The following is a 20677-nucleotide window of genomic DNA, read 5'->3' on the forward strand; positions in this document are numbered from 1 at the left end:
AGAACTATTAGTTTTCATAGTCTATACAGTAAGATGGTTCACAGCCCATTTGATCTTACCAAGAAGACGATGCAGGGACAAACATTGGCAATCCTTATTTTGCTATATGGTTTACACGTACCAGTTAGTCTCATGCTGTCATGGGACCTCATATGATCTTTTCTTGGTTTAGTCTAAACCTGAATTCTGGAGCTTCTACTGTAACACCTGGGTGTTAAAGTCTGGCTCCCTCTTCCTTCTCATTTCCTTGGTTTAATCCCCATTTCTAACACTGCTGCTTTCTGTTTTTATGTGGTATTTACAGTGAAGAAGCCGGATGGAGCAGCTGCCATGGAGATGCAGCCTCTAAAGAGCGCTGAAGGCGGAGAGGCCGACGAAAAAGAGAGGAAGAAGGTGTCCACTTCGAAGAAAGAGAAATCTGTGCTGCAAGGGAAGCTGACCAAACTGGCTGTCCAGATTGGCAAAGCAGGTACAGCAAATTGCTCACAGACAAGTCCGTCACTCACTTGGGCAGTTAAATCAGGGACAACAAGGTACTGAACCATCATCCTGTCCATCAAAAGTTGCACTAAGACAAGACTCACATCTTGGTCGCTTAAAGCAATCAGAGCAGTTAGGAAGAATGCTTGAGTGGCAGAATTACAGAACAGTAGACAAGTCTGTGCACTTTATTTTTCTAAATGACCTGTCCTCCGGTGACTTGTTGAATTTTTGTGGGAGCAACTGAGATGCATCTTGTTCAGGTTTGCAATTCAACCATCCATATTATAATCAATTGTTTGTAATTTAATTTAAAGAAATTTATGGCACCAAGAAGTGGATGTCTAACACTTGCAGTAGATCTCTACCAGCAAGCATTTTTAGTAACAGATGCCCACATGCCAGTGTGCCCACATTGTGGGTGTCCTCTCGGCAGCAACATAGTAGGATTACTGTTGAACAAATGTTAGCCATGAAATGCAAAGGTTTCTGGACCAGTCTGGAGAATTTAGAATTTTTAAAAGTAGAATCACCAAAATCCTCAAAATAATCCTTTATAGCTATTGAGGGAGATCAAAAAACCTTGAAGGTTTGACATTTTCAGAAGAAGTCCATGTTTTTACAGTGCACTGTTATATCAGACTGTTGGCCTGAGGGATGGAATGAGGACGGGATGTCAAAACAATGAAATACCATGGATGGATTAGCATACAAGCAGCACTGTAAGATCATATGGTGTTCCTGCGGGTCTGGCAGAAAATATTTGGACTTACTACACTTCCAGGACTGTTACCCTCTGGTATCTGTGTCTGTATTTATGTGCTGTACTTTACTGTGGCTAAGCAACACCTGGTCTGTATCTACCTGAACCAGGTGTGCCTCATTATCCATCAGAGAAGGAATAAAAACCCCAGATATACTTGTCAGTATGATAAATGAAAAGAATGCATACATGACTGAATCGCATTTGCTCAGTTAATCTAATTGCATTGGCCTTCATTTAAGCAGCAAGATGAGGTACAACAGAAATCTATCTGCCACCTTTGATGTAAAGGACTGGCTGTACAGCCTCTGTAGGAAATCTTTTTCTGTGACATATTACAAGTTGTCATACGCACATTATAATTTTCCCAAGTACTAGCGTGTAGTTACACCTACAAAGATGAATCATAGACATTCGACAATGGAAAAAAGAGTGATGAATATTTATGGTTATGGTTTGTCCAGTCTTTTCCTTTTTGGCAATGCCCAAAACCCACAAGTGAGTATGCTCTAGGTTATCAGTTTATAAGGTACTCCCAGCTAAAAGTAATGCACTCTAATTCAACAGCCTCGGAACAAATTCTCCCTTCATGAAGATTATGTTGAAACTGTTTTAGAAAGGTGTTTTCATTCCTTTCCTCAGCTGATGCCTGTTCCATCTTTTTCAGGTTTGCTCATGTCAGCCATCACTGTCATCATCCTGGTCCTGTATTTTGCCATTGACACCTTTGTGATGCAGAAGCGCCCTTGGATGCCAGAGTGCACTCCCATCTACATTCAGTACTTTGTCAAGTTCTTCATCATCGGTGTGACTGTGTTGGTGGTGGCCGTGCCGGAGGGGCTGCCTCTGGCTGTCACCATTTCCCTGGCATATTCTGTCAAGGTGAGCAATGCCACATGCTGCACATACTGTACTGTTGTATCTCTACTTTAAAGGCTGTCCATTTATATTGTATGCATTAAGTAGTGTATTTATTTACCCACTGTGAGTTGATTCTCTGAGCTTTACTTCACTGCTGCAGAGAATATTCTGCCCCTCACACGGATTGAGAATTGTGATTTGCTTGCATATGTGAGGATTCTTTGTATTTAGTTCTTGCACTGTGTTAACATACTTACATGCCATTCACAGCCACAAACAGAAAAAAGATATTCTGATGAAGGCCACGTGTGGAAAGCATTTTGTTTCTTAGACTTTTGCTGCGAATTATATAAGCAGTTACACATATTATGTAAGCACAGACATCCCTCTTTTTATATTGGTAGCTATTCCAGCCACTGAAGTTCAAGCAGTTCAAGTGCGTGATAGGCTAATTCAGGCGCATTTCAGTTATTTTAAAGCATTTCAAATATGCATTGCAACGTGTCACAATCATCATGTTGTTTCCTACCAACAGAAAATGATGAAAGACAACAACTTGGTTCGTCACTTGGATGCATGTGAAACGATGGGCAATGCTACCGCTATCTGCTCTGACAAGACAGGCACGCTAACGACCAACCGCATGACGGCTGTGCAGTGTTACGTCGGGGATGTGCACTACAAAGAAATCCCGGATCCTGGAGCCCTGCCACCCAAATCACTGGAGTTACTGATCAATTCCATCTCCATCAACAGCGCCTATACCACCAAGATACTGGTAAGCCAACTGTAATGGGAGTCACTGTAAAAATCCCCTACACCCACAGTTTAAAAGCTTTTCCTCTCTCAGGGTTGGAGAAACATGCAAAGAAACTGACATAATATTATTGCATAAAATATATGGGGCAGCCTGTGTGAACCCTGCTCACAATATTTAAGATACTCTATTATGCTAAAGCCTATTTAGTTAAAACGTATATTTCAGACTTTGCCTTGAGAGCAGCTCTGATACAGTGAGACAGTTCTGCAGTGCTTTCTTCTTGGCAAAGCAGGCAGTCTGTGTCCTTGGCTGCTGCTTTGGATTCATCAGGCATTCACTCAACTTGTCACCTTGAGAACGGTTGTGTAATTTTGTCTTATCTGATATTCAGAGCGTAGCAGACTGTAATTGAATCCAATCTGTCTAAGTGCTGGAGATGGTCTGTTGTTTACAGTGAATGCAGCGAAGAGAAATTTACCCCGAGCCAATTAGACCTGCATGCAATAAGAAATAGATAGATTGATATGTATATAGACAGACAGACTGACACACAGACTGTTGTATATTGTAATCACAGACAGCAAACATATCCTGAAAACAAAGATTGCCAAGATAAGGATGGTTTCAGACGATTAGAGCAACATGCCTGAATAATCTTTTCCCTGGCATCACCATGCATACTCACCTGCACACACTCATCATTTGTGCCTGTCTGTGTGTCACTACCCTTGTAAACCTCTGTTGTGTCTATTCATTGATGGCTGACCAACTGACAAATGCCCTTATGGAACTTGCATGGGGAATGAGCTGAGCAAGCGGGACATCTGCGATAGAACGATCCCACAGATTTCACTTCCTACCCCTCAAGGCACGATCACAGTCTTGGTGAAAACAGAGTGTTGGTCACTGGGTTTCTAACATGGAGAGCTACAGATTGTAGTTTTAACTCTGGTTAATTCAACACAGAGTAGATAACTTCGACAATGCAGTTACTTCTGGCTGGTGAGCGGTATAATTTTGTGTCTTCCATCTTTATGTCAGCTAGCACAGTGAGCTTTTATCTTTTTAATGTCAGTTGACAGTGACAGTTTAAATTGGATTCCTCAGCAGTGCACATGCTGTATTAATTTCCCTCTGTTCCTTTAACAGGGCCTTTAGCATGAACATGTCCTGTTTCTGTTTAAATAAAGGTTTTATTAAGACAACCAGGTTAAAAAAAGAAAACCGTTTCGATGTAATATTCTTCACGCTGTGATGAACTGTTGTTCACAGTGAACGTCAACGGCGATAAAGCTTCAGTCACTCAATATAGTCCTTTGGCTCTAGCAGAATTTAAAATTAGATAGGAACAGGAAAAATGGTGGTGTAGTCCTGCTAATTAGATCCTGTGCGTGCTGAACAGATATCGACTGGTTTAAGCTATATTGCTGAAGGCTCATGTTCCTTCCGATATAGAAATTGATGTAGTTTATATGTAAAGGAGTCGAAAATGTTGCATTTGCTAAAATAGTGAGAATATATGATTAAGTAAATGATTAATCATGGTGGTATATCTTCTTGTGCATAGAACCGTATATCCAAAATGAAAAACCTGACACTGTGGAAAACAAGCATCGCCTGCCTTTGCAAATGACAATGTTGTACAGTTCACATTATATTTAACAATTGCGTGTCTCTATGGGGAAGTGACAGCTGACTGACAGGACATGAAAGGAAAGAAAAATCAGCCAAAAATAATAAAAACTGCAGAAGGTGAGATAGGTGGTCAAGACTAAGACTGAGACCCAATTCAAGATAATAGTAAAAAGAATATTCAAGACCAAGGTTGAACTTCAATACTTCAACCCTGTGTACAGCATGTGACTTCAACAATTTAAAATAGTTTTATATTATTGAAAATTGATGAATGTTGTCTGTTCCCACTTTGTAGAAATTGTGAATCACTGTTGTTGTTGGGACTTTGAGGTTGCTCCCCCTCAGTTTCCCCTCACCACAGCATTTCTTTACCAAGACATGCTACATTAACAAGATGTTATCCCTTTTGAAAAACCTGGAGGAATTCTTTGCAGCATTACATCAGACTATTGTACCTCCATAGCTGCTTAGCTCAACGGAATTAAGCACCGGCACAGTGCAGCTTAGACTTGGTGGATTAAATGGCACTTTTAGTCTGATTTTTAATCTCTTCATTCATAAAAGAGGTTACCTCATGCACCAAAGTAGAACGTAAACTTCAAATGATATCAGCTTATAACTTTACTTTTTGTTACCTTCCACCTACAGGATGTATGTTAGCTTGCTAACCACTGAGCTACCCAGCTGACTGCATCGCTTTCGTATACTGTACATACATCCTCATATATATTCATCAGTTCATCCATGCATTGTGTAGAAATACACAAAGTACATACCGGTACTTGGATAAATATTGTATAGAACAAAAAAAAATAGTACATAAATAGCGGATAGTACAATGCATGTTTCCATGGATATATTTATCCACTTAAGGCTCTAATAAAATTAAGTAAAGGAGCAAAGAGAAAGCATGATGAAGAAGGACAGATATAATAAAGGAATGAAATGAACTCAAAAAACAGGATGCAAAAGGGAAATATCTGAGGAATATTTAGTGCATCTCTTCCTCCCTCCACAAACCACCCCCACTCCCACGGCGCCACTCCTGCAGTATGCTGGCTGGTGTGTTCTTATATAAGAGGCCAATCCTGTGGGATGCCAGGATGGCTATGGAAGTCTTTGATGGCCACCACACAAAGGCACAAAGGCAAAGAGGCAGGCTTTGATACCCGTATCAGTCCCTCTACTGCCTCTCTGGCTTCATAATACAGCCACTGGTATAGCTCTGCTTCTTCTGTCAGCACATACAGTCTCTAAAGTGGAGAAGCTTCATCCTCGAGGGAGAAATTCATACACATTTACACAGTGAAACCCTGCACACATACAGTATATGAACACTCACACGTGTACTGTATATGCACATGCTCATAGATACTGTATCCATGCGCACACGTATCCATAGGATACATGCATACAAACAAGCACGCAAGCAGATCCTTAACACGTCTCTTGCAGTCAAACTATGCATACTACATAGCAATATGTGACGTCATTCAGTGATGTCATATCAAAGAAACATGCGTCACCCCTGGTGGCAAGAGCCGCATACCAAACAGCCTCCGCATAGAATTAGAATTAGAATTAGATGTGTTTTACTTTTTCTTTCAACATTCACTTCACATTCTCAGTTTTTAAAAAAAAAATGTATATGTGGCATTTATGTGTGTGTGCGTGCGTGTGTGTGTTCATGTGTGTGTTCAGGGAAAGTGAAGTACAGATGCATAAATATGAATGTCACTCACACACACACATCTGTCATATCAGGCACACTGACACTGTAGGAGGTATTCAGATCACAGGTGCATGTTCTCGCAGCACAGTGGTGTGTGTTTAGCATGGCTGTGTGAGTGTCCTGGGAGCTCAGTCTCATGTTGCTTCAACCACCTGCTCAGGTCATTATTCCGGTCAGGGACAAGAGAGGTAGATAACAAACACACCCATACACACACACACACACACAGATAGCTTCAGTTGTGTAGTATACGCGTTTATGGAAATGAATAGATGGTTACAATAAAAAATAAAATGAGTCAACAGGATGTGTTGGATGTTGAAATGTAGATAATAGAAAAACAAGATTCTGCTCATGTTAAATAGGGAAAAAAAATCATGTGTTAGTCTACAATGAGCAATTTATGGTTTGGTAATTAAAGTGAACAGCCTCATTTCTGTTCTGTAGCGAGCAGTGAGGTTGTGATATAATTGGCTTTGGCTCAAAGTGCTTTTGTCATCTGGACGTTGCGTGCTTGTTTGCACAACATGGAGGAGAGATGAGAGTATCTTGGATGTCTGTAGCTTGAAGCACCCAGTGTCCCAATGTTTGGAAAGGTTTTGGACACAGAGAAGAGAAAGAAATCCACAACAAACCTATGTCCAAATGACTTCTCTTCTCTTCTCTTCTCTTCTCTTCTCTTCTCTTCTCTTCTCTTCTCTTCTCTTCTCTTCTCTTCTCTTCTCTATGTTTAGCACTTGGTTACAGTCTTGACAGTGCGGATGAGATGGCAGTGAGAAGAGAAGTTGTCATCACATTAGAATGACAATGCTTTGATGTTTCAAAGGCGCAAAGCTTAATGGGGTCCCTGCATTTCTGTCACACATGACTCGGTAGATTTCATGCTTTGATTGACCGTGTTTTTGTTGGTTTGGGAGACCAGCGTCAATTAAACACATCAAGGATATATTTGGAGTGTGAGGTCAATGGTAATGAAACTGATCACATGCCAGATTATTTCACCAAACAATGGCATTAATACTCAATGTCACTGCCATTGCGTGGCAGTTGTATAGTAATTTTTTCTAGTGTTCAGCCAGTATCCATGGTTTAGCTTTGATTTTGACGCATTTGTTACAGCATCTTGACAAATACCCCAGAGCACATTTAGGTTTTGACTCACCAAAAATGAATAAGAATAATGTATGTGAAATGTTTTGCCAAAGTTGAATTAAAGCTACAGGACATGTAATCTGAAATCCATATGTTGGAATGGCAGGGAAGTGTCCATACGCAGATCTCAATGTAAATCAGGAAAGGACTGTAATTAATGTAAACAAACTTAAAACTAAAAAATAATACTAACCATGGCGTGTAGTGTAAGTTGTGGAAATTCCAAGGTCAAGGACTGTGTGTTTGAACCAGATGAGCTTTTAAGCACCTGATCTAAAACTTCCCCACATCACCTTCATCCCAGAATATAAGATAGTGGATAGTCAATCTGTGCAGGATGCTGCTGGACTATCAATACACCTACGAGCCACGAGCACCAAATCAATCAAAAACCATTCTCTCTGTGCTAAATAGCGGATATAAACCTGCCAGTCACACATCAAAGGCAGCACCCGGCTTAAAGCAATATTGAATATTTGAAGCTTTGCACGTCTGTGACAAAACAATTTGCAAAAAGCAGGAAAAAAGATCATAGAACTAAACTAAGAAAAACATCACGGAAGCAATTAATGTCAAAAGCACTTTTGCAATTTGTATACAAATATACAATTTGATAGACAGATACAAATTCTTGATTTAGACTTTTTTCTTTATTAAGTCTAACTGTATGTGTTGTCTTATAGTTTGTCTAATGTAGCAAATTGAAAGTGGGCGTAAACTATGTAGCGGAGAGGGAAGTAAAGCAAGGATTAGTGCAAAAAAAAATTATGACAGAAGATGGGAAAATTATACAAGAAGAGGAGAGAGGAACCACACTCGCGTGACAAGTGTCCTTATCATGGACTGGAAGACTGTATTACTGCCCTCCAGCACGCCTCCAGGCCTCAGCCCAGTTGGCTGGTACAGTCATGTGGAGAGCTAGAATATCATCCACTCCTACATGCAAAGAGGGAACGGGAGGGAAGGCGGTGGGGGCGGGGTGGCTTCTGAGAGACTGGGGAACCTGATAGTGAGGAAGAGGAGAAAGTGATCAGGAGTGAGGAAGATGGGGGAGAATGAGAGAGGGAAAGACAGGAGAAAAATGTAAGTGTGGTAAAAGAGTAGAGTGTGAAGAGAAAAAGGAAGAAAATGGAGACGCAGAGAAGAGTAAGGGAAGGAACAGGAGGGATGGATTAAGGAGAGCCCCAGGTGGTATAGGAAGTAAAGTTGCCAGCTCTCCCTCTGGCATATGTCCTTGCCTGCGGGAGCACCCAAGGACCAGGGAGAGGGCAGCTGGTCCTCAGCCACGTCCAGGCAAGGACGTGCCAACAGTGGCCGAGTCATGCCAACGCCGGGCATCCCATGCCAGCAACTGTCCTTGTGCGTAGAAACCCACGTCAGGCCAAACCTCTGCGGAATCTCGGACAATAAAAAGGCAGCGGTGATGCTGTCTGCCTTTTGTTTATTTTCTGTTGATTCATCACTCTTTTGCCCTGCCTTGTTTAGTTTTTGCAGCAGTTGGTGTCTATGTTTCTCTGTGTTTCTCTACATTGTGGCAGGAGTTTCAGTTGTGTCTGTTTCTTATTCAAAATTTATCTCTTTAACAATTCAAATTGTTTACTATTATTTATATATATATATATATATATACCCTTGTGTGTGTGTGTGTGTGTATATTCGAATAGATATGATATTTTGACTCAGTAGAAGATCAAGAATTTTACTTCAGCAATCTCCATTAACTGATTTGTTTGATTTTTCAATGATCAGTAATATGCGATTACATTAATAATATTTCACCTCCTGGCTACTGCCATTCTCCTGAACCAACCAGACACGCCAACTTCCCAAAGAAATATGTCTTACGGTTTATTTGGGCCAAAACAGTGTTTGCATTCTTATATCACAGGGAAAGACAGGATCACTTTGTAAAGCCTTAATTTCAAATAAGCAAATAAGAATTTAATCTTCCAAAGTTCAGATACGTTAAGTGCCAGCACACATAACTCAAAATCAAACAGAACAAACACACACTTCAAATTTTTTTTTCTAAACTTGATGAAGCAAGGGAAATTAAGTGGAATCACTGATACCAGTTGACCAAATAATGTTCTTCTTTTACTGAAATAAGACCCAAAATCTAAATATGTGACGACATGACTCTTTGATATGTTTTGTAAAGCAAACATAATTTCTTAACTAAGGTGTGTGTAGAAACTCTGACACATCCTGTATGGTTTTCAGGCGGTCATTTACATCTACTGGTTTAGCATGTTGTTGATCTGTTGCTGGGAGCCTTTTCTCCCAAACATTTAGCAGACAGTGCTGATGAGGCCATTTGTTCCATCCTCTCATTAGCCAATGACAGGCAGTGTCTTCCTGATGTAATCATTGGTCATTAGGAAAAGGCATTAATTCTGTTATTTACCACAAACTCGGTATAAAGTATTTATACTCTTCTGTGTGTCTGTGAGACACACAGCTGAACATTAACCAGATATGTCCAATTACTAGGTGGACATGGGCCAGTGCTCTGATTGGGTTTTAATGATTAATGAGATTTTTGATGACTTTCTCTCTAATCCTCTCAGCTGGAACCCCAGGATCATGGCAGCTGCAGCTAAACGGACATGTAAAATATGTCTGAGTCTGAATGAATCATTGTTCATTGTTTCTTAAGAAATTGTGGTTTCAAAATATTCAGCTGTTCAAGCAAACATTGATCGCTCACGAGACAGATTGCAATGTTCAGCCAAATTTCCACAGATTGCTTAGAATCCTTCCAAGGCATTCCGCTTCATTAGATGTAGGACTTACTGAAATCAAAGCTAACAGGAAAATGAAAAGTGAAACCTTGGCACTGTTGATCACAACCAAGATAGGTCAAGTCAAGTTTGAAATATTTAGCCCAAAATCACGAACCACAGATTTGCCTCAAAAGGCTTTATAGTCTGCGCAGCATACAGTACAACGCCCTCTATTCTTAGACCCTTGAAACTCCCCCTCCAAAAAACTTCACAACAGAGGAGGGATCCTTCTTCCAGGGCAGACAGACATAATAGATGTCGCATGTCGCACAGATTAGACACAAAAAAAACCCCAGTAAAATTACACTATGGGAAATAAATGGCAATATTAAACAAATAGATTGCATTCAGTGGTTATTTTCTTGTTGACCGCATTGAAATATATTTTAGCCTTTCTCCGTTACCTTAAAAAGGCACATTAACACAGTTTATTAGCATCCACTATCAAAACCTTGTTAGCAGGTGGACAAACCCAGTCATTAGGTGGAGAATGTTGTTGTACCAATTCCAACAAGCCATTAATGTGATTAACTACACTGCCGATACAGAATCTTTCTCAACACATTGGAGCAAGTGCCAAGTGAAGAAAACAACAGTTATAAAGTAAAATTCAAAACATCAAAATGTCAAGATATCCGTTTAAATCTAATTTTGGTTGGAGGCTTGTTTAGAAGCAGAACAGCAAGCCTGCAGTCAATCTATTTCGGGGGCAAATAGCACAGACTGAAGGTGTCTGCTTAGCGGCAAGTCAGAAGCATTATGATCAGTGTGCTTTTGACATACTGTGTTGTTTTGTGTGTGTGCGTGTGTGTGCGCGTGTGTGTGCGTGCGTGTGCTCGTGTGTGTGTGTGTGTGTTAGTGAAAGAGAATATACCTGAAAACAAGCTGTTCTTTAGCTGTGAGTGTAGGTGTCAAATGTACTGTAGGTACTATATAGCAAGACCCCAGGGAGAGACTAGCTGTCACCTCAGTGCCAGCTAATAAGGATCCCAATGAACCAAATTTAACAACCAGTTGTACAACCAAACAGCCCTGAGTTCGATTATACTGATCAACAATGACATACATCAACGCTCACCTGTTATTGTTCACAGACTTTTACAACTAATTTATTGATTTATTTTGCCCAGAATTATGACTGTTTACAATTAAGTTGATGTGATTAGTCAATCAACAGAAAATTTATTATTTTGGTAATCGTTTCAGTCATTTTTCAAACAAAAAGGCCAAACATCCTCTGGTTCCAGCTCCTTAACTGTAAGGATTTGATACTTGTTGGTAAACTGAGTATCTTTAGGTTTTGGACAAGATGAAGAATTTGAGGCTGCTACCTCGAGCTCTGTGAAATTATACTCTGCATATTTTGTTACTTTCTGACATTTTCAGAGCAATCAATTAATCAGGAAAATAATTGGCAGATTAACCAATAATGACAATAATTATTAGTTGATTAGCATTTCTGAGGGGTAATGTTGAACGTCTTTTCTATCCCCACTCGTCTATTATCTGACTAAAATGACTATCAGCTTGAGAATGTGTGATTATGTGAAGAGGCATGTTATGAATAATGACAGTCTGGATTGCACTCTCTCCGATGTGTCCGGACTCATGAGCATCAGTGTCGCACACAATGGTCAGTGTGTGTGTGAGTCTGTGCAGGATATTGATGATAATGAGATTTGTTCTGTCACACTGGGAGAAATAGAAAACAGGGCATTTTCCGAGAAAGATGGATAGTCATGCTGCATGCTTTATTGCTTGTGTTACTGTGGGATATTAGGGGGGGAAATAGTGAGTAAATGGAGTGTGGCTTGGGAAATACTAATAAATATGGATTAGAAAAAGATGAAAAGGGAAACACAGAAAGATTCGAGGACATGTGTGAAGTGAGATGAGTGAGAGTCCTGTATGAGAATCAGAGCCAAAGAGTAAGAATCCCCAAGTGGTGGAGAGAGCACCCTCTCTTTTCCCAAGTCTCTCCTTCCAAGTGTGCTTTGCCCAGTGTTGCGATGGCAACGCTGAGTCTTCCACAAGCTGACCACATGCACACACTCTCACACTTGCACATACAATATGTGTGTACGCAATTGCACACACATACTACACCACCTGAATAGCCATGTGTACAGATTTGAACAGATTACACACACACACACACACACATACACACACACACACACACACACACACACACACACACACACACAGTCCTCCAATAGAAGGCTCAACTGTTGGCTGATAATAAACACACTCCAGCTCTGAGAGGCAGAGAAATTACTCTAACATAATGTACTGTATGATATTTCCCTGCTACTAGGAGGTAAACACATTAATCAGTCGTTAACAAATTAATCAGCAACAATTTTACTAATCAAGTGATTTTTTTTTTAGGCAAAAATGAGAAATACGCTCTGGTTCCAGCTTTTAAAAAGCAATGATTTACTGCCTGTTTTTTGTTTCCTTTCACAGTAACTTGAATAGCTCTGAGTATTAGACTGTTTGGAGAAAATTTTTACTTATTCCACAAAATAAAAGAATAAGCCCATAATGGAGAAAATAAATTGCAGCCCAAAATACTAATGATCATATCAGAACCATATTTTATACCATACAGTACATATGTTATGCAAAAAAAAAAAAAAACACACATCACATGCGTTCCCAATCCATGTAGTCATGTCGACATGTGGATGCTGAGATGTTTACTGAACCATTTCAAATGTACGATTACAGATTGCAAAGGGTTGAGCTGCATGCCTGAAATAAGAGCATCCAAATCTGATTCCATCCATCTCATCTCCTACCCTCCCACACAGAGCAGCCCTTTCACCTGCTAGCTGGTTAATTATCACTAGCAGCTATTTCAAGCCTTACATTAGTCGTACTGCACTGAAGAAAAGAGATTCTCAGTCATTGGATAGAATAGATCACCGAACAAACAGTAATGTCTTTTTCTAGATTTTGCTCAACTAGAGACTCCATGAAAAGTCTCCATGAGAAAACACAGCTGTTGGTGCAGTAAAAAAATTTTAGAATTTCAATGAGCGATATAATGTGAAAGTGAAAACCACAGATCAATAAGAAGCACAAATTCGTCCATAATGCAGGAAATATTGTTCTGAATATAAACTGTGAAATGAGAAAATCTCTTCCTCTGCCTCTCTCCAGCCCCCAGATAAGGAAGGTGGTCTGCCAAAGCAGGTGGGCAACAAGACAGAGTGCGGCCTGCTGGGATTGGTTTTGGACCTGAAGCGGGATTACCAGCCAATAAGAAACCAGATCCCAGAGGAGAAGCTTTACAAAGTCTACACCTTCAACTCTGTCAGGAAGTCCATGAGCACCGTCATCAAATTGCCTGATGGGAGCTTCCGCATGTACAGCAAGGGAGCCTCTGAGATCGTCCTCAAAAAGTGAGTCTGGTTTTGTGATTAAGAGAAGATGATTCTGATTAGTAATAACAGCATAGTCATTATTGTACAGTAATATTATATAATCAAGTTCTGTATTTTTTCGCGAAATATATAGCAAACCATTCTAAAGTGCATAATGTATTTGAGGGCACAACCTATTGCACATTCTCTAGGCAGTGAGAGTGGGAGAAGGTCGCATAATTGTGACATTTTACAGTACATTACTGTGACATTACAGCAACAAATTAGTAACTCTGAGAAAAATATGAGAGGCAATTCCTTCACCCACTTTAGGAGGAGGCAGAAATTCTCTTCAGAGACAGAACGATATTAAAATCAAGCCTTTAACGTAACGTAATTATGAAGTCATGTAGGTTTCTTGAGTGTTACACTGCCAACATACATTTAATACATTTAACATACTGTACATTTAATATAGAGGAAGCTACAGATTCATTCTAAGAGGGTAAGTAAGGTAAAATGCTAATTAAAATGAAAAAACAAAAGCAAGCTGATGAGAGTCCTAAATGACATTTGCACAGATAACAGTCCATTCGTTGTCTTAAATGGCTAAATGACTAAGAGCACTTGAATTCGATCCACTTCTTTGTGTTGCACTGCACACCAGTACACCTGTCTATTTCCATTTGTATTTTCATTCAGTTTGCCCATTAGAAATCCATTTAATGTCTGACTGCAAGTAAATATCTTTTGCTTTCAATAGACCATCAGGTACTCCTCACCATGACATCGAGGATCATGAGTCCAGAAACCACTGACGTGTTGAAACTGTGGTGGACATCAAGTTGAACACATTTTCCTCAATGTTTGGAAAAATAATATTAAGATAATTTTATTGTTTTCTACGTTTGGTCATATTGGCGTAGCTCAAAAAACTAACAGTCCCAATACACAACTTTAAATACCTCTATCCCCAATGCTCTTCAACCCATCCTTAACTACAGATGCAGCCATATTCTGAGCGAGGTGGGAGAGTCGAGGGTTTTCCGTCCACGGGACAAGGACGAGATGGTGAAGAAGGTGATTGAGCCCATGGCATGTGATGGCCTGAGGACCATCTGTGTGGCGTACCGTGACTTCTCCAACGATCCTGAGCCAAACTGGGAAGATGAGAACAACATCCTTAGTGACCTCACAGCCATCTGTGTCGTTGGGATAGAGGACCCTGTCAGGCCAGAGGTAGGAGAGCGTGAGATGTTTTTGTTATACACTGAGAATAGTAGATGTTTGGCAAATGGTCTTTACTACCAACTATAAGCAGCTTTGTCACATTTCTGTCCTTACCATAACTTTAAAGCACAAGACGTTTTTTTTTTACGTTTTCAGTGCCTCTTCTGTGCTACTTGTGCAAGCTGCTGTAACAATGTAATTCTCCCTCAGGAACTATCTATCTATCTATCTATCTATCTATCTATCTATCTATCTATCTATCTATCTATCTATCTATCTATCAATCTATCAGGCTTTTATATGTACAGTTCTGTAACACTGAACAAGAGACAACCTAAAAATGATAGACAGCAGTCATTTACGTCCTGTATGTCAACACTGTGCCGTGTTGTTTCAAACACAGTATGGTTGTACTGTGCAAAGATAGTCAATATGTGTATGCCTTATCAATGTGACAAGGGGGTTAATAAATCATGGTGGAAGCCACAGCATGGCAGTATTATAGACAGCAAGTTTGAAAACAGCACATTTTTCAAGTTATAGCTTAGAGGTTATCTTGATGCTGTTAGAGGAGACATACTGAGACATAAATGAATTGTGTGGTATGAAATGGGTAAAGATAAAGGTAGAGACTCTAGTTCAATAATAAATAGATATACAGTATATTTATTAAATGTATTGAGAGGGTAAAATGTTTATGCAGATACATAAAGTACACATGAATAAAATGAATTCAGAGATGGCTTCAGGCTGGAAGAAAAGTACATTTGACCTCTTTCATGTAGTTCAGTGTGATGGAAGTATTTATAAAGAGAAGCAACAGAGACCCCTTATTATGCAAGCCTCTTAAGAAAAAAAAAAAAAAAAAGGAAAAAAAAGAATTAAATAAACATTTGCACACTCACTTGCCAAACTGTATATATACTAAATACAGTAGTTTGAGTCCCTCTTTATCTCTTCTATGCAGTTTTCTTGGATTTTTCCCTGCTTTCTAAGACTGGGACTGTTAATATTCAGTTGGTCTGGTTAATCCATTTTTTTTCCCCACAACATTTTCTATGGATTTTCTATGGATTTTGGTTACATCAGACCATTTCCATTCCTGTGATTTCGCCTATAAAATCACCTTTATTTACGTCAGACTTGTCTGAATGGAACTTGAATAGGTGACTGTATTTCAGTGAGGAATGCTCACCTATTTACAGTTGAGCATTTATTAATGGTTTTGCTGTTACAATAAATCTTTTCTGTTGATGTGCTTGAGAATAAATATAATACAATATATCTGTATTGATTATGATATCAGATCTAAATGTGGAGCTGTCAAGGTAGAGAGTGAACAAAGCAGCAGGAACCTGGTTACAGAAGCAGCCTGAACAACGAGCTGACAGAAAGGGATCATGTGTCATTTGAAAGGCTTGACAATAGGGTGTTTGCATGATCAATTGCTCCACTGATGAATGCCTCACTAAATGATTATTGATTCATGAAATGCACACTCAAGACTGGGCCAATCAGCTTTAACCTGCTAGAGATTTCTGACTGCACGTGTGCTGCTCAGTTTTCATACATTGCTAATATTACATTTAATAAAAATGCAGGTTACACTTACATGTGTTGCAGTTACAATGTTACATATTGTGAATGTATGTACTGTTTTATATAGATAACATGTATTATGCTGGGCCCTGACATGTATGATTCCTGGCTGAGACACAATTTTAGAACAATACTGTTTAGTTGCTTAGTAAGTTACTGTGCTTACTAAGGCATGGACCTGTTTAAACCAAAAGGCTTTTACTTTGTTCTGGAAGGGGGAAAGGCCGCAGAGAGGAAGTACAGTGACTATATTTAAGTATAGGTGTTGATACTTAACTCCACTTTATACTTTTACTCTCCAACCATAACCACTTAAATGTATCTATGCTGTGACAGAGATGAACTTGTACGTATTCTCCTCCATGCTTGGATTAGTGATAACAAGGAATTCATGGTGATTTTCCATCAAATCCATTTTCGAGAATAGTTTTAGAGGTAGATAGGGTTAAAGAATAGCCTCAACCTGCAGAGGAGTACATAACCCTACAAAAGAAATGAAAACCTGAAAATCCTCAAATTGGGAGATATGGTGTGAGGGAATGTGATTTTTTTGTGTATTTCTTTTAAATAATTTAATTTGCGGCTTTTCTACTTACTTATACTTGAAATTCAGTATTTTACCCCTTCACTTATGTCTTATTTTTAATTAAAGTACCTCTTTCAGCACAGTGGAAGGCAAAACAATTAAAGGAATAAGTTATTCATCAACAAATAGTGTTCAGTGGTGCACATTTTCTATGATCAATTCATCTTCAAAGAAAAGAGGACTATAATTGGGAGAGAGAAAGTGGTGGAAAGAAGTATCTGCGTACAGTAGGAAAACTGACCTCACTTGACAGCTCCAGTGCAGGTACAGGGAAGCAGGAAACTGACTACTGCATTATTCAACTTCCTCCTTTCATCTTTTTTTTTCTTCCATCCCCCCTCCTCACTCTCTAACAAGGTCTCTCATTCAACCTCTCCCCGTCATGTTTTCTGCTCTCCACCTCTCCTCATATTGTGGGGTTTGACTTTTACCTGTCTGGTTGCTCATTTTCTTTTGACTTTCTCTTCACCCTCCTTTCTCTCTCTCACTATGCCTTTCTCTCTTTTTGCATCTGAAGCCAAGTTATGTAAGCATCTGAACCGAGGTAGATAAAAAAAAAAAAGTAAGTACAGAGAGAAGAAGCAAAAAAGAGAAACTATCGTTCTCAAAACGAATAAGCGAACAATCTTATAAACAACCAGGCAAATTAAAGAGAATAAAATGTTGTATCACAGTGTTATTTCAGGTTGTCATTTATTTTAAGCAAACCAGCTCTCGAGTTATCCTGAGAATAAAACTTCCAAATAGCAAGAAATGTGCAGGAGAAAAGCCAACTATTGCACATTGGAAATGCAATAAATGTGGTTTATGCAGGTGCTGCAGCATTGATTACCTAATATTTCAAACTGTAGATATCAGTATGGCCCGTTGCATTGCTCCAAGTCTGGAAGTTTACAGAATTTCCCTTTTCTTTTTCTCCACAAAAGGAGTCACTTAACATCTGACATTTTCAATAACCAATGTGGAAAAGCAGTGCACCAAACACTGCTGCACTCCAATAATATCTTTCCAGGCTTCTTCGTAAGACTGGCTAATATTGGAAATGAGATGACTTTCCCCTCTGCTAAAAAGGTCACACAGAGTGATAAACATGTTTTTGGCTTGTTTATTAGTCTCTAATTTCTTCCTCCAGAATGCAATGTTCTTTTAATAACCAGCTGCTCTGTAGGGTTGCCCCCGGAGAGACTAGAGAAGAATGGAGGAAAATAGCGAGAAAAAGAAAAAGAGAGAGATATAGAGACTGAAAAAGATAAACAGATTCAAAATCAGGTTCATGTCAGAGGACAGCGAGACCGCAGGAGGAGGAGGACAGGTAAGGAGAGAAACGGGGGAAAATGAGAGTGTAACCAGATCCACATTAGAGACACAAGAGGCTTGTTTTTCAGTCTCACCTACTAGCCTCTTAACCTCTCCCTCTGTCAGGCCAGATTATATTTTTAATAAGCATTCACTCTTCTCCTCTCCTCCTCTTCTCTCCACCTCCTCCTTTTGATGACCAGTCAACAAGAGCATTGGGAATCCAAAAGAAAGGAGAGTAAAACAGACAGCAGGGATAAGAGATAGGCAGACGGGAAGCTGATATCTTGATAAAAAAAACATCTGAGTGAGAGCAGTCGAGAGAATGTGTTCTTCTTGCCACAATATTTACTGCAAGAACTTCTTTACCTTGTCAGATCATATTATTTTAAAATGACTACTAATGAATTGTATGTTGTGCTTTTTGCAGCACAAACTTTTCACCGTTGCTGTACAAATTACCAACTCAGCACATAATACTGATGATAAAAGGCCTCTAATTGCATATCTGTGAATAATATCGCTGTATCATTTTGAACCTCCTTTTCCTTATCGGAAAATTACATCGCGAATGAATTTATTTATATATATATATATATATATATATGTATGTATATGTATGCACACAAGAGAATCATGAAATATTAATTTACAAGTAGGATGTAAACCTATGTTTCTGTTTGTTTGACCTCCAGCTCGTTAAAGACCTACCTTCGTCCACTGTGTAGATATACTTTAAAATCCTTTAAATTAGTTAAATCCTTCATGTTTACATGCATGAGCAGCTTGATGTGGCAGTGTAATGTACAATTCAGCATTGTGCACACTTTGCGGTGGTGGATTCATTTAGTCTTCCAATCGATGTTATACTGTTTGTTTGTGTGTCTTTATGAGTACACACATGCTCCCATGTGTATGTGCAATATGCCCAAGTGTCTGTGAGTGTGAAGTGGAAAGTATGCATATTCCTGCCTCCGTGTGTGTGTGTGTGTGTGTGTGTGTGTGTGTGTGTGTGTGTGTCAAAGAGAGTACAGGCCTGTGTGTATGTGCTAGTAGATGTGAGTTGCTTTAACCGTATGTGCACACATTTGTTTATGTGTGGGTTTGGAGAGCAGAGCTCGCCCACACTGACCTTTGTCAGGAAGAAGACATGTTTCTGAATTCATACCCTGCCTTTGCTCACTTGTTCTACCACAGATCAATCTCCATACAGTAATATCTCCCAGTTAATCTTCTAGACTGCTGTCTAGAGGGAAAAGAGCACAGATAAAATGCTTAATTATACATCTTGTTAATACAAAAAGGGCCAAAGGCAGATGGATACTGCTCTGGAAGTATAATGGAGTTAGATTTTTCTGTATTTGTACCCGTATGTTTTGTCTGTCAAGGATAGGAATATTGTTGCTATTGAAATGTTCTTAAAGTGGCTGCAATATATATTTTTATATTAGCAATGGATCACATGACTACTTTTATGTGAAACTTGCTTTGACTGACGAAGACAGTTATCACCTGACTCTGCAGTTCTTCTTCGTACTACAGAACATTGTTGAACTGTGTGCCCCGGTACTTTCCTGCTTCAGTCTCACCAATCCCATAGTGTTGTTTTCAACTTCAGCAGGCAACTGCTTTCAGGGAGAAAGCTCTAAAAACCCACAAACGCAGTGGAGCATTTAGCAGATAAAGAGCCCACATCAACCTCAAGAGGTAACTGCGACCAAAAACTGAATGTTGGTTTAACATTCACCAGGTGAATAGAACCACAACTCTAAATAAATGCTCCTCTGTATCTGCTCGGTGTGTAAATACGCAACTGTTTGCTAACAAGTTCATCTTATCAACTTAAAAGATGATACAATGTCATTGTTGAATTCAGCACTTGTTTCCACTGCCCACAAGTGGCCCAAAGATCAACGCACGTGTTCATGTATCACATTTTAGGTGCCTGATGCCATCCAGAAGTGCCAGCGTGCAGGCATCACGGTGCGCATGGTGACGGGAGACAACATAAACACAGCCAGGGCCATAGCCATCAAGTGTGGTATCATCCACCCTGGAGAAGACTTCCTCTGCATCGACGGCAAAGAGTTCAACAGGAGGATCCGCAATGAGAAAGGAGAGGTACTTTAACTACTGTCAGAGAGAGCGAGAGAGGCTGAGAGAAGAGAATTTAGAATAAAAAAGAGGGAAAAAAAAAAACTGCAACCACTTGTTCTCCATATTTCCGTGTGTGTGCGTGGGCGTGCGTGTGTGTGTGCGATTCTTGTGCATGTCCAGGTGGAGCAAGAGCGAATTGACAAGGTTTGGCCCAAACTCCGAGTTCTGGCCAGATCCTCCCCAACCGACAAACACACACTCGTCAAAGGTAAACCAGTTGCACTGTTTCATATTCTGATTTACTGATGAAATGAAACTCAAATTGTTTT

General features: G+C 39.6%; 1 protein-coding gene across 6 annotated transcripts in view; it reads left to right on the forward strand.

The window, feature by feature from the left end:
* Window positions 1-20677, forward strand: part of atp2b2 (ATPase plasma membrane Ca2+ transporting 2) — a 112581-nt gene that overhangs the window by 79286 nt on the left and 12618 nt on the right. For all 6 annotated transcript variants that reach the window (XM_087179442.1, XM_023426803.2, XM_087179444.1 and 3 more), the window contains 7 exons: window positions 305-469; window positions 1911-2125; window positions 2640-2882; window positions 13338-13579; window positions 14545-14779; window positions 20193-20372; window positions 20529-20616. In XM_087179442.1, the coding sequence (XP_087035568.1) occupies window positions 305-469; window positions 1911-2125; window positions 2640-2882; window positions 13338-13579; window positions 14545-14779; window positions 20193-20372; window positions 20529-20616 (1368 nt within the window). The remainder of the gene's footprint in view (window positions 1-304; window positions 470-1910; window positions 2126-2639; window positions 2883-13337; window positions 13580-14544; window positions 14780-20192; window positions 20373-20528; window positions 20617-20677) is intronic.

Source organism: Seriola lalandi, unplaced genomic scaffold, assembly GCF_002814215.2.
Source record: "Seriola lalandi dorsalis isolate HSWRI2012SDOR001 ecotype SW California unplaced genomic scaffold, Sedor1 jcf7180002054840, whole genome shotgun sequence".
Taxonomy (NCBI): domain Eukaryota; kingdom Metazoa; phylum Chordata; class Actinopteri; order Carangiformes; family Carangidae; genus Seriola; species Seriola lalandi.